A 13,628-nucleotide genomic window follows, 5' to 3' on the forward strand; every position below is an offset into this window, starting at 1 on the left:
TTTCTCTGCAAGCAGTATACTATTAGCTTATTTACTTATTTCTTAAGCTATAGCCCAAGGGTGTAACTTATTCATGGTATAGATATATAGTTGTACCAATGTGGTGATAACTGTTTGTGGTCTAACAAGACTATTAGATATATCTTACATTAGGCAGAGGGACTAGGACTAAGGGGCCGATTTATCAAGGGCCGAATGGCCCCTGATTCTGCGCGAGCCTTCAGGCTCGGCAGAAACAGCAGTCATGAAGCAGCGGTCTTAAGGCCGCTGCTTCTTTACTGGTCCGCTGCCTCTGATGCTACGTACATCAATCCACCTGATCCTTTACGATTGGGTTGATTGACGTCCCCTGCTATCGGCCGTGAATCTGCAGGGGGGCGGCATTGCACAAGCAGTTCACCAGAACTGCTTGTGCAATGTTAAATGCAGACAGCGTATGCTGTCGGCATTCAGCGATGTCTGTGGGACATGATACGCTACATCGTATCATGTCGGATAGACATTGCTAAATCGGCCTGGGGTTACACCACCTTGACCTCTTTACAGACTCCTTATTTGGGATCAATTATCTGAGTATATTTAAGGCCATAGTACTAATACTTTACTATCAAGATGGGGAGAAATTATTTTTAAATTGTTTTTCCCATTTTTAAATTGAATGACAATAAAGGTTATGTTTTAATGTCACACTTGAAGCACCACATAAATACGTTGCACACAGCTTTACTATGATTGTATATATTTTACTGTAGAATATATATATATATATCCTTTGTGAGGGGGTTCTCACTACCTATTCTAGTAAATAGTTCTATTTTGATACATAGCACCAGAGATCCATGATGGGTATACAATCAATATACCATAGATATGAATATATAAGGTCCTGTCAATAGTTTATATAGTGCCATTGGTAATTTTCTAATAACGTGTATATATGTGTTTATATGTGTTTATATGTGTGTATATATATATATATATACACATATTTAGACATGTATATGTAATTGAATATATACACTATAGCCCTTTCCAGTCAAATACCTTGTCATATACCATAAACCCTTTAACCCTTATAACTTTTTTAAATATGTATACAATTAATTTTTATTAGATAGTGTATATATAAGTGTAAATATATTATTTTAATGTATTTGTATTGTGTTCAGTACAACTTTAAGCCCTAAACCTTTATGCAAGGACTTTCACCGGGCTATTTCATTATCATATGCGCACTAACATTAGCGTGCCACTTGTAATCTAGCCCTCATTTGGGTAACTGCATATGGTGGGTAAATGTACAGTCCATTTCATTGTTTTCCGAAGTATTACTATTTCCCATAACATTGTTGGTCTAGACTGCATTTTTTATCTGCTGCAAGATTTAAAAGGACATAAAACCAATTTTTTCTTTCATGATTCAGTTAGAGCATACATTTTTAAACAACTTTCCAATTTATTCTGTTATCAATTTTGCTTCATTCTCGTGGTATCTTTTATTGAAGAAGCAGTAATTCACTCCTGGGAGCTAGCTGAACACATTTGTAAGCCAATAATAATGGGCATACAAGATAAGCCAAGAAATAGCAGCTAGCTCCAAGCTACCAAACCTATCTAGATATGTTTTTCAACAAAGGATGCAAAGAGAATGAAGCAAATTAGATAAAAGAAGTACATTTTAAAGTTCCTTAAAATGTTTTACTCTATCTGAATTGTTCACATAGTAGAAAATATTATTTGTATTTTTAATATATATATATATATATATATATATATATATATATATACACCTTTTTATACATTCATATAAATATATAGGTATGGATATACAGGGAGTGCAGAATCATTAGGCAAATGAGTATTTTGACCACATCATCCTCTTTATGCATGTTGTCTTACTCCAAGCTGTATAGGCTCGAAAGCCTACTACCAATTAAGCATATTAGGTGATGTGCATCTCTGTAATGAGAAGGGGTGTGGTCTAATGACATCAACACCCTATATCAGGTGTGCATAATTATTAGGCAACTTCCTTTCCTTTGGCAAAATGGGTCAAAAGAAGGACTTGACAGGCTCAGAAAAGTCAAAAATAGTGAGATATCTTGCAGAGGGATGCAGCACTCTTAAAATTGCAAAGCTTCTGAAGCGTGATCATCGAACAATCAAGCGTTTCATTCAAAATAGTCAACAGGGTCGCAAGAAGCGTGTGGAAAAACCAAGGCGCAAAATAACTGCCCATGAACTGAGAAAAGTCAAGCGTGCAGCTGCCAAGATGCCACTTGCCACCAGTTTGGCCATATTTCAGAGCTGCAACATCACTGGAGTGCCCAAAAGCACAAGGTGTGCAATACTCAGAGACATGGCCAAGGTAAGAAAGGCTGAAAGACGACCACCACTGAACAAGACACACAAGCTGAAACGTCAAGACTGGGCCAAGAAATATCTCAAGACTGATTTTTCTAAGGTTTTATGGACTGATGAAATGAGAGTGAGTCTTGATGGGCCAGATGGATGGGCCCGTGGCTGGATTGGTAAAGGGCAGAGAGCTCCAGTCTGACTCAGACGCCAGCAAGGTGGAGGTGGAGTACTGGTTTGGGCTGGTATCATCAAAGATGAGCTTGTGGGGCCTTTTCGGGTTGAGGATGGAGTCAAGCTCAACTCCCAGTCCTACTGCCAGTTTCTGGAAGACACCTTCTTCAAGCAGTGGTACAGGAAGAAGTCTGCATCCTTCAAGAAAAACATGATTTTCATGCAGGACAATGCTCCATCACACGCGTCCAAGTACTCCACAGCGTGGCTGGCAAGAAAGGGTATAAAAGAAGAAAATCTAATGACATGGCCTCCTTGTTCACCTGATCTGAACCCCATTGAGAACCTGTGGTCCATCATCAAATGTGAGATTCACAAGGAGGGAAAACAGTACACCTCTCTGAACAGTGTCTGGGAGGCTGTGGTTGCTGCTGCACGCAATGTTGATGGTGAACAGATCAAAACACTGACAGAATCCATGGATGGCAGGCTTTTGAGTGTCCTTGCAAAGAAAGGTGGCTATATTGGTCACTGATTTGTTTTTGTTTTGTTTTTGAATGTCAGAAATGTATATTTGTGAATGTTGAGATGTTATATTGGTTTCACTGGTAAAAATAAATAATTGAAATGGGTATATATTTGTTTTTTGTTAAGTTGCCTAATAATTATGCACAGTAATAGTCACCTGCACACACAGATATCCCCCTAAAATAGCTATAACTAAAAACTACTTCCAAAACTATTCAGGTTTGATATTAATGAGTTTTTTGGGTTCAATGAGAACATGGTTGTTGTTCAATAATAAAATTAATCCTCAAAAATACAACTTGCCTAATAATTCTGCACTCCCTGTATATATATATATATATATATATATATATATATATATATATACAGTGAACACACAGTTCCCATAGACCGCAATGTAAAGGCAATTTTCAGTGCCTTTTTTTTTTTTTTAACACCTGCCAATTTTAACCCCTAGAAACTGATAATACAAAAAAGACTTATTTTGCGGCCAACTGGGGCACTTTTAGAAAATTAACTAGAGATCTGACCTCTGGTTAATTTTCTGAGCGCTAATTGCTACCGCGAGCTTGCGGTAGCAATTAGCTGTTAATTTTTCACACATAGAGCATGTATCAAATTTACCCGTTTGCGGCTGTGCAATAAATTAAGGCTCCACTTGTAATCTAGCCCTTAATAAATGCTGGATAGAATGATGCATTCAAAGAAAAGATTAGTCTGGGAATAACATGTAGATGTATTTCTTAAAGTTTAATTAGTTGTTTAAATATTAACAAAATAAGTGTAAAGTTTTTAACATTGCACAAGCAGTTCTAGTGAACTGCTTGTGCAATGCTGCCCCCTGCAGATTCGTGGCCAAACGGCCGCTAGCAGGGGGTGTCAATCAACCCAAGCGTACATGATAGGGCGGATTGCAGACGGCAGCCTCAGAGGCGGCAGACCAGTTATGGAGCAGCATTCTTAAGACCGCTGCTTCTTAACTGCTGTTTTAGGCGAGCCTGAAGGCTTGCGCGGAAACAGGGGCATCAGGGGTTATTTTGCCCTTGATAAATCGGCCCCTATGTTTCTATAAAACAATGGGAGCTACCATGTTGTAACTTAGGTTACCTTCTCTTCTGTGGTGCTTTCTACGCCAGTAGTTTCCAGTCCTAAGACCGCTGCTCCTTAACTTGTTAGCCACCTTTTATGTGGCGGACTGCAATCATCTCGATCGGGATGATTGATACCCCCTGCTAGCGGCCACAAATGTGCAGGGGGCGGCATTGCACAAGCATTTCACAAGAAATGCTTGCGCAATGTTAAATGCCGACAGCGTATGCTGTCTGCATTTAGCGATGTCTGGCGGACATGATTTACCACATTGTCTGTGTGGAATAGGATAGTGTTCTGGAATTACAGGAAAAGGGGACAAAATAAATAAAGAAATTATATTGCAGATTTATTTTTATATGTATACAATTTATCATTTTATATTACTATCTCAAAGTGTTAAATGTCCCTTTAAATTCCAAGATGGTGGTGCCCAGAGCTTTGCTAACCAACACTTTTGAAGGGTTAAAAATAAGGGAATAGTTTTGAAAAGAGCTGCAGCCACAGAAGAAAAATAATTACATGGTGAATGGCAACCATCCTACTGTGGTCATAACCAGTTTAAAGGGACACTAAACACAAATGTTTTCATTAATGATTCAGATAGAGAATGCAATTTTAAGCAACTTTCTAATTTACTCTTAGGGGCCTATTTATCATGGCCCGAATAGGGCCAAATACCCCTGTTTCCGCGCGAGCCTATAGGCTTGCCGGAAACAGGAGTTAAAGTGAAAGTAAATCCTAGCGTTTTACAAATGCTAAGATTGACTTTTGAAACAAATAAAGGGAACTTTCATTCATGAAGTATAAGATACTTCATGTAGAAAGCTCCTTTATTTGATTCAATCGATCGCCGTTTTTAGCTGCTACAGCAGCCCATGGCTACAAATTTTTTTAGCTAAGAGGTAACGTTTTCAACTCTTAGCCAATAGCCGTGCGGTAAATCCGGCTTGGGGCCCATGGGAGTCGGATTTACCGCACTGCTATTGGCTAAGATGTGAAAACTTCACCTCTTAGCAAAAAAAATTCTAGCCGTGCTCTGCTGTAGGAGCTAAGAGCGGCGATCGATTGAATCAAATAAAGGAGCTTTCTACATAAAGTATCTTATACTTCATGAATGAAAGTGCCCTTTATTTGTTTCAATAGTAAATCCTAGCGTTTGTAAATTTGTGATTTACTTTCACTTTAACAAGCAGCGGTCTTAAGACTCCTTAACTCATCCGCTGCCTCTGAGACTGCGGACATCAATCCAACCGATCAAATACGATCAGGTTGATTGACACCCCCGCTAGTGGCCGCGAATCTGCAGGGGGCGGCATTGCACAAGCAGTCATTGATAAATCGGCCCCCTATTATCAATTTTTCTTTGTTCTCTTGCTATCTTTATTTATAGAGCAGGAATGCTTAGGAGCCAGCCCCTTTATGGTTCAGAACCTGGGTTTCACTTGCTTATTGGTGGCTAAATGTAGCCACCAATAAGCAAGCGTTATCCAGGGTGCTGCATTAGAAAGTTGCTTAAAATGTCATGCTCTATCTGAATCACGAAAGAAAAAAATTGGGTTTAGTGTCCCTTTATTGTCCCTTTAACCTTTAAACTACACATCTCTGGCTATTGAATCCATAAAACACTAGTTAAAAATAACTACTCACATGTGTGCAAACCATTTTTGCTCTATGCAACTTCACTATAAAATGAAAGTCAGAAGCGACAAGGTTATAGTTACCAGTAGCTTAGGGGTGCCCAGCAGTTTGGCATTTTCACTCATTACTTGGATCAAAGTGAGAAATGTTGGGTCATCATATTCAAACCTTTTTCCAAAAATGATGGAGCAGATTACGTTTGACACAGCGCTGTTCAGTATGATTTTGGGGTCAAATGGTTTACCTGTTAAATAGACATTCAAAATACAGCATGTTACTGTTACTGAATTTATGTCTGAGGCTCACAAGACATGTGCGACATGAGATAGGGACTTTAAAGTGACAGTCTACACCAAAATTGTTATTGTTTAAAAAGATAGATAATCCCTTTACTACCCATTCCCCAGCTTTGCATAACCAACATGGTTATATTAAAGGGACATAATACTCATATGCTAAATCACTTGAAACTGATGCAGTATAACTGTAAAAAGCTGACAGGAAAATATCACCTGAGCATCTCTATGTAAAAAAGGAAGATATTTTACCTCACAATCTCCTCAGCTCAACAGAGTAAGTTTTGTGTAAAAAGTTATACTTCACCTGCTCCCAGCTGCAGGTAAAAATATTAAAAAAAATGAAGATATGAACAGCAGCCAATCAGCATCAGCAGTGCTGAGGTCATGAACTCTTACTGTGATCTCATGAGATTTGACTTAACTCTCATGAGATTTCATAGTAAGCTTCCTTTACCTGATTGGTGAAATAATATGAGAGTTCACGAGGCTCATCCTTTCAGCTGTCCCAGGACAGACACACTAAAATGCTGCTTAGAAATCCTTTACAATGGGAGGTGGCTACTGAGGAACTTTTGAGGTAAAATATCTTTCTTTTTTACATAGAGATGTTCAGGAGATATTTTCTAGTCAGCTTTTTACAGCTGTGCTGCATCACTTTCAAGTGTTTAAACATTTGGGTATTATGGCCCTTTAATATACTTTATAACATTTAAACCTCTAAATTTCTGCCTGTTTCTAAGCCACTAAAGGCAGCCTCTTGATTTTTTATTAGCTTTTCACAACAGGGGAGTGCTAGTTCATATGGGCTATATAGATAACATTGTGCTCACGGCCGTGGTTTGTGCAAAACACAGCACTAATTTTCTAAAATGCAAGTCAATAGATAATAAATAAATAAAGCATCATGTGATAAGTGGGCTGTCAGAAGACGCATAGGGGCTGAATTATCAATGTGCGGACGGACATGATCCACTGTAGCGGATCATGTTGGCCGCGTATCGATAAATGCCGACAGCATACGCTGTCTGCATTTATCATTGCACAAGCAACTATGGTCCTGATTATTTAAAGCTCTCTGATCAGGCAAGATCATCTAAGTGTGGCGTTTCCAGTGTGTTTTTTAATTAGCAGAAACATGGATTGCACTAAAATAAAACCATTCATAGCCAATGATAATTAAGTGAACCTAGTGTTAAATCTCTGTGATAGCCGAAAGTTAGGCTTATATGGCGTACAATTTTTTTTATGACCAACTGGACACAATAGGAGTTTGTGGTGATGAAAAGCATTAAAGGGACAGTCTACTCCAGAATTTGTATTGTTTAAAAAGATAGATAATCCCTTTATTACCAATCCCCCATGTTTGTAATAACCAACGCGGTTATATTAATACACTTTTTACCTCTGTGATTACCTTGTATCTAAGTCTCTGCAGACTACCACTTATTTCAGTTCTTTTGACAGTCTTGCATTTTAGCCAATCAGTGCTGACTCCTAAGTAACTCCATGAGAGTGAGCACGTCATCTATAATGGCACACATGGACTAGCGCTCTCTAGCTATAAAAACTGTCAAAATGCAGATAAGAGGCGGCCTTTAAGGGCTTTAAAATTATCATATGAGCCTACCTAGGTTTAGCTTTCAACAAAGAATACCAAGAGAACAAAGCAAATTTGATAATAAAAGTACATTGGAAAGTTGTTTAAAATTGCATGTCCTATCTGAATTGTTTACTTTTTTTCTAGACTGTCCCTTTAAATAACCCATAATTCATACACTCCTTTCTACTTCATTGACAAAGTGAGACCTGTTTTTGTGTTTTGAAGTATTTATAGTATTTTTTATTTAATAAAAGTTAGGTTTTAATCTTACAAGCTCTGGAATATAAGTATAAAACTGATTGTGCTTACTTTATGGGTCACTATGAGTCTTTGTTTTATGAGATTATCTAAGATATCTTATCATCAGTATTCTCATGTCCCTCAAAGAATTTTAGAAAGACACATTTTAGCTTCAGAGCTGTTTAGTGTTTACCTAGCTATGTAGGGTTTTGGATGTAAGGGAGAGACACCTATAGTATATAATAATATAATGCCCATGAAAAAAAGCCCTAAAAAATTAGTGTGATCTTTATCATTGTTAAAAACGTAGGTTATATCCCTCTTGGATTCCCCTAAGCATTGCAGCTTCTGAGCAGAGCACAGTAGGTGATTGGTAGAAAGTGTGATTGCTTGGGGGTTATAATTCTTGCAGCTCCCAAGTGAGACTTTGGGGCCGATTCATCAATGCGTGAGCCTTCAGACTCGCCGGAAACAGTAGTTATGAAGCAGCGGTCTTAAGACCGCTGTTCCTTAACTGGTCCGCTGCCTCTGAGGCTGCGGACATCAATCCGCCCGATCCTATACGATCGGGTTGATTGACACCCCCTGCTAGCAGCCAATTTTCCGCGAATCTGCAGATGGCAGCATTGCACAAGCAGTTCACCAGAACTGCTTGTGCAATGTTAAATGCTGACTAGACATGTGCACCGCTAAAAAATTCGGTTCGTTTTCGGTTCGGATCGATTCAGACTTTTCGAATTTCGTTTCGGATCGAATCTGATTCGGCAAAATTTGAATAAATTCATTTAGGATTTATTCGGATCCGAATAAATTCGTTTCGGATTTATTCGGATTCGGCTGAATTCGGCTCTATTCCGTTCCGAAATTCGGTATGTTTTTAGTACACTAACACCCATTTAGTACACTAAGTCACTAACACCCATAAACTACCTATGAACCACTAAACCGAGGCCCCCCCACATCGCAAACCCTATAATAACATTATTTAACCCCTAATCTGCCGATCGGATATCGCCGCCGCCTACATTATAACTATTAACCCCTAATCTGCTGTCCCTAACACCGCCGACCCCTACATTATAGTTATTAACCCCTAATCTGCCTCCCCCAACGTCGCCGCAATCTAACTACAAGTATTAACCCCTAATCTGCCGACCCGATATCGCCGCCGCCTACATTATAGCTATTAACCCCTAACCTGCTGTCCCTAACACCGCCGACCCCTACATTATAGTTATTAACCCCTAATCTGCCCCCCCCCAATGTCGCCGCAATCTAACTACAAGTATTAACCCCTAATCTGCCGACCCGATATCGCCGCCGCCTACATTATAACTATTAACCCCTAATCTGCTGTCCCTAACACCGCCGACCCCTACATTATAGTTATTAACCCATAATCTGCCTCCCCCCAACGTCGCCACAATCTAACTACAAGTATTAACCCCTAATCTGCCGACCGCAAATCGCCGCCACTATAATAAATGTATTAACCCCTAAACCGCCGCACTCCCGCCTCGCAAACACTATAATACATTTTATTAACCCCTAATCTGCCCTCCCTAACATCGCCGCCACCTACCTACAATTATTAACCCCTAATCTCCCGCCCCCATCGTCGCCGCTACTATAATAAGGTTATTAACCCCTAAACCTAAATCTAACACTAACACCCCCTAACTTAAATATAATTTAAATAAAACGAAATAAGTTTACTATAGTTAAATAAATGAATCCTATTTAAAACTAAAGACTTACCTGTAAAATAAACCCTAAGATAGCTGCAATATAACTAATAGTTACATTGTAGCTATTTTAGGATTTATTTTTATTTTACAGGCAACTTTGTATTTATTTTAACTAGGTACAATAGTTATTAAATAGTTATTAACTATTTAATAACTACCTAGCTAAAATAAATACAAATTTACCTGTAAAATAAATCCTAACCTAAGTTACACTAACACCTAACACTACACTATCATTAAATTAACTAAATAAATGAATCATATTTAAAACAAAATACTTACCTGTAAAATAAACCCTAAAATAGCTGCAATATAACTAATAGTTACATTGTAGCTATTTTAGCATTTATATTTATTTTACAGGCAACTTTGTATTTATTTTAACTAGGTACAAAAGCTATTAAATAGTTATTGACTAATTAATAGCTACCTAGTTAAAATAATTACAAAATTACCTGTAAAATAAATCCTAACCTAAGTTACAATTAAACCTAACACTACACTGTCATTAAATAAATTAACTACAAGTACCTACAATTATCTACAATTAAATAAACTAAAGTACAAAACCCCCCCACTAAATTACAAAAAAAAACAAACACTAAATTACAAAAAATAAAAAAATATTACAAGAATTTTAAACTAATTACACCTAATCTAAGCCCCCTAATAAAATAACAAAGCCCCCCAAAATAAAAAAAATGCCCTACCCTATACTAAATTACAAAAGTTAACAGCTCTATTACCTTACCAGCCCTGAACGGGCCCTTTGCGGGGCATGCCCCAAAGAAAACAGCTCTTTTGCCTGTAAAAAAAAAACACAATCCCCCCCCCACATTACAACCCACCACCCACATACCCCTACTCTAACCCAAACCCCCCTTAAATAAACCTAACACTACCCCCCTGAAGATCTCCCTACCTTGAGTCGTGTTCACCCAGCCGGGCCGAAGTCTTCATCCGATGGGGCAGAAGAGGACATCCAGACCGGCAGAAGTCTTCATCCAAGCTGGGCAAGAAGAGGTCTTCCATCCATCATACAAGTACCAAAATACAAACAAACACTAAATTACAAAAAATAATAAAATATTACAATAATTTTAAACTAATTACACCTAATCTAAGCCCCCTACTAGCTATTAATATAGCTTCAATATAACTAATAGTTACATTGTAGCTATTTTAGGATTTATATTTATTTTACAGGCAACTTTGTATTTATTTTAACTAGGTACAATAGCTATTAAATAGTTAATAACTATTTAATAACTACCTAGCTAAAATAAATACAAATTTACCTGTAAAATAAATCATAACCTAAGTTACAATTACACCTAACACTACACTATCATTAAATTAACTAAATAAATGAATCCTATATAAAACTAAAGACTTACCTGTAAAATAAACCCTAATATAGCTGCAATATAACTAATAGTTACATTGTAGCTATTTTAGCATTTATATTTATTGTACAGGCAACTTTGTATTTATTTTAACTAGGTACAATAGCTATTAAATAGATATTTACTGTTTAATAGCTACCTAGTTAAAATAATTACAAAATTACCTGTAAAATAAATCCTAACCTAAGTTACAATTAAACCTAACACTACACTATCATTAAATAAATTAACTACAAGTACCTACAATTAAATACAATTAAAAAACTAAACTAAAGTACAAACCCCCCCCCACTAAATTACAAAAAATAAAAAAATATTACAAGAATTTTAAACTAATTACACCTAATCTAAGCCCCCTAATAAAATAACAAAGCCCCCCAAAATAAAAAAAATGCCCTACCCTATACTAAATTACAAAAGTTAACAGCTCTATTACCTTACCAGCCCTGAACAGGGCCTTTTGCGGGGCATGCCCCAAAGAAAACAGCTCTTTTGCCTGTAAAAAAAACACAATCCCCCCCCCCACATTACAACCCACCACCCACATACCCCTACTCTAACCCAAACCCCCCTTAAATAAACCTAACACTACCCCCCTGAAGATCTCCCTACCTTGAGTCGTGTTCACCCAGCCGGGCCGAAGTCTTCATCCGATGGGGCAGAAGAGGACATCCAGACCGGCAGAAGTCTTCATCCAAGCGGGGCAAGAAGAGGTCTTCCATCCATCAGAAAAGTACAAAAAAACAAACAAACACTAAATTAGCAAAAATAATAAAATATTGCAATAATTTTAAACTAATTACACCTAATCTAAGCCCCCTACTAGCTATTAATATAGCTACAATATAACTAATAGTTACATTGTAGCTATTTTAGGATTTATATTTATTTTACAGGCAACTTTGTATTTATTTTAACTAGGTACAATAGCTATTAAATAGTTAATAACTACCTAGCTAAAATAAATACAAATTTACCTGTAAAATAAACCCTAACCTAAGTTACAATTACACCTAACACTACACTGTCATTAAATTAACTAAATAAATTAATCCTATATAAAACTAAATACTTACCTGTAAAATAAACCCTAATATAGCTACAATATAACTAATAGTTACATTGTAGCTATTTTAGCATTTATATTTATTTTACAGGCAACTTTGTATTTATTTTAACTAGGTACAATAGCTATTAAATAGATATTTACTGTTTAATAGCTACCTAGTTAAAATAATTACAAAATTACCTGTAAAATAAATCCTAACCTAAGTTACTATTAAACCTAACACTACACTATCATTAAATAAATTAACTACAAGTACCTACAATTAAATACAATGAAATAAACTAAACTAAAGTACAAAAAAAACAAACACTAAATTACAAAAAATAAAAAAAATTACAAGAATTTTAAACTAATTACACCTAATCTAAGCCCCCTAATAAAATAACAAAGCCCCCCAAAATAAAAAAATGCCCTACCCTATACTAAATTACAAAAGTAATCAGCTCTATTACCTTACCAGCCCTTAAAAGGGCCTTTTGCGGGGGCATGCCCCAAAGAAAACAGCTCTTTTGCCTGTAAAAAAAAACACAATACCCCCCCCCACATTACAACCCACCACCCACATACCCCTACTCTAACCCAAACCCCCCTTAAATAAACCTAACACTACCCCCCTGAAGATCTCTCTACCGTGTCTTCACCCAGCGGGCCGAAGTCTTCATCCGATGGGGCAGAAGAGGACATCCAGACCGGCAGAAGTCTTCATCCAAGCGGGGCAAGAAGAGGTCTTCCATCCATCAGAAGTCTTGATCCAGGCGGCATCTTCTCTGTTCATCCATCCGGAGCGGAGCGGCAGCATCCTGAAGACATCCCACGCAGAGCATCCTCTTCTTTCTTGATCCGACGACTAGGTGACTGTACCTTTAAGTGACGTAATCCAAGATGGCGTCCCTTGAATTCCGATTGGCTGATAGGATTCTATCAGCCAATCGGAATTAAGGTAGGAAAAATCTGATTGGCTGATTCAATCAGCCAATCAGATTCAAGTTCAATCCGATTGGCTGATCCAATCAGCCAATCAGATTGAGCTCGCATTCTATTGGCTGATCGGAACAGCCAATAGAATGCGAGGTCAATCTGATTGGCTGATTCCATCAGCCAATCGGATTGAACTTGAATCTGATTGGCTGATTAAATCAGCCAATCAGATTTTTCCTACCTTAATTCCGATTGGCTGATAGAATCCTATCAGCCAATCGGAATTCAAGGGACGCCATCTTGGATGACGTCACTTAAAGGTACAGTCACCTAGTCGTCGGATCAAGAAAGAAGAGGATGCTCTGCGTGGGATGTCTTCAGGATGCTGCCGCTCCGCTCCGGATGGATGAACAGAGAAGATGCCGCCTGGATCAAGACTTCTGATGGATGGAAGACCTCTTCTTGCCCCGCTTGGATGAAGACTTCTGCCGGTCTGGATGTCCTCTTCTGCCCGATCGGATGAAGACTTCGGCCCGCTGGGTGAAGACACGGTAGAGAGAT

The 13,628-nt window shown here is 37.8% G+C and overlaps 1 protein-coding gene across 1 annotated transcript in view; it reads right to left on the bottom strand.

Moving 5' to 3' along the window:
• Positions 1–13,628, bottom strand: part of LOC128642097 (cytochrome P450 2K1-like) — a 126,634-nt gene that overhangs the window by 37,040 nt on the left and 75,966 nt on the right. Inside the window, exon 4 of the mRNA XM_053694755.1 lies at positions 5,871–6,031. Within this exon, the coding sequence (XP_053550730.1) occupies positions 5,871–6,031 (161 nt within the window). The remainder of the gene's footprint in view (positions 1–5,870; positions 6,032–13,628) is intronic.

This window comes from Bombina bombina, chromosome 11 (genome assembly GCF_027579735.1).
Source record: "Bombina bombina isolate aBomBom1 chromosome 11, aBomBom1.pri, whole genome shotgun sequence".
Taxonomy (NCBI): Eukaryota; Metazoa; Chordata; class Amphibia; order Anura; family Bombinatoridae; genus Bombina; species Bombina bombina.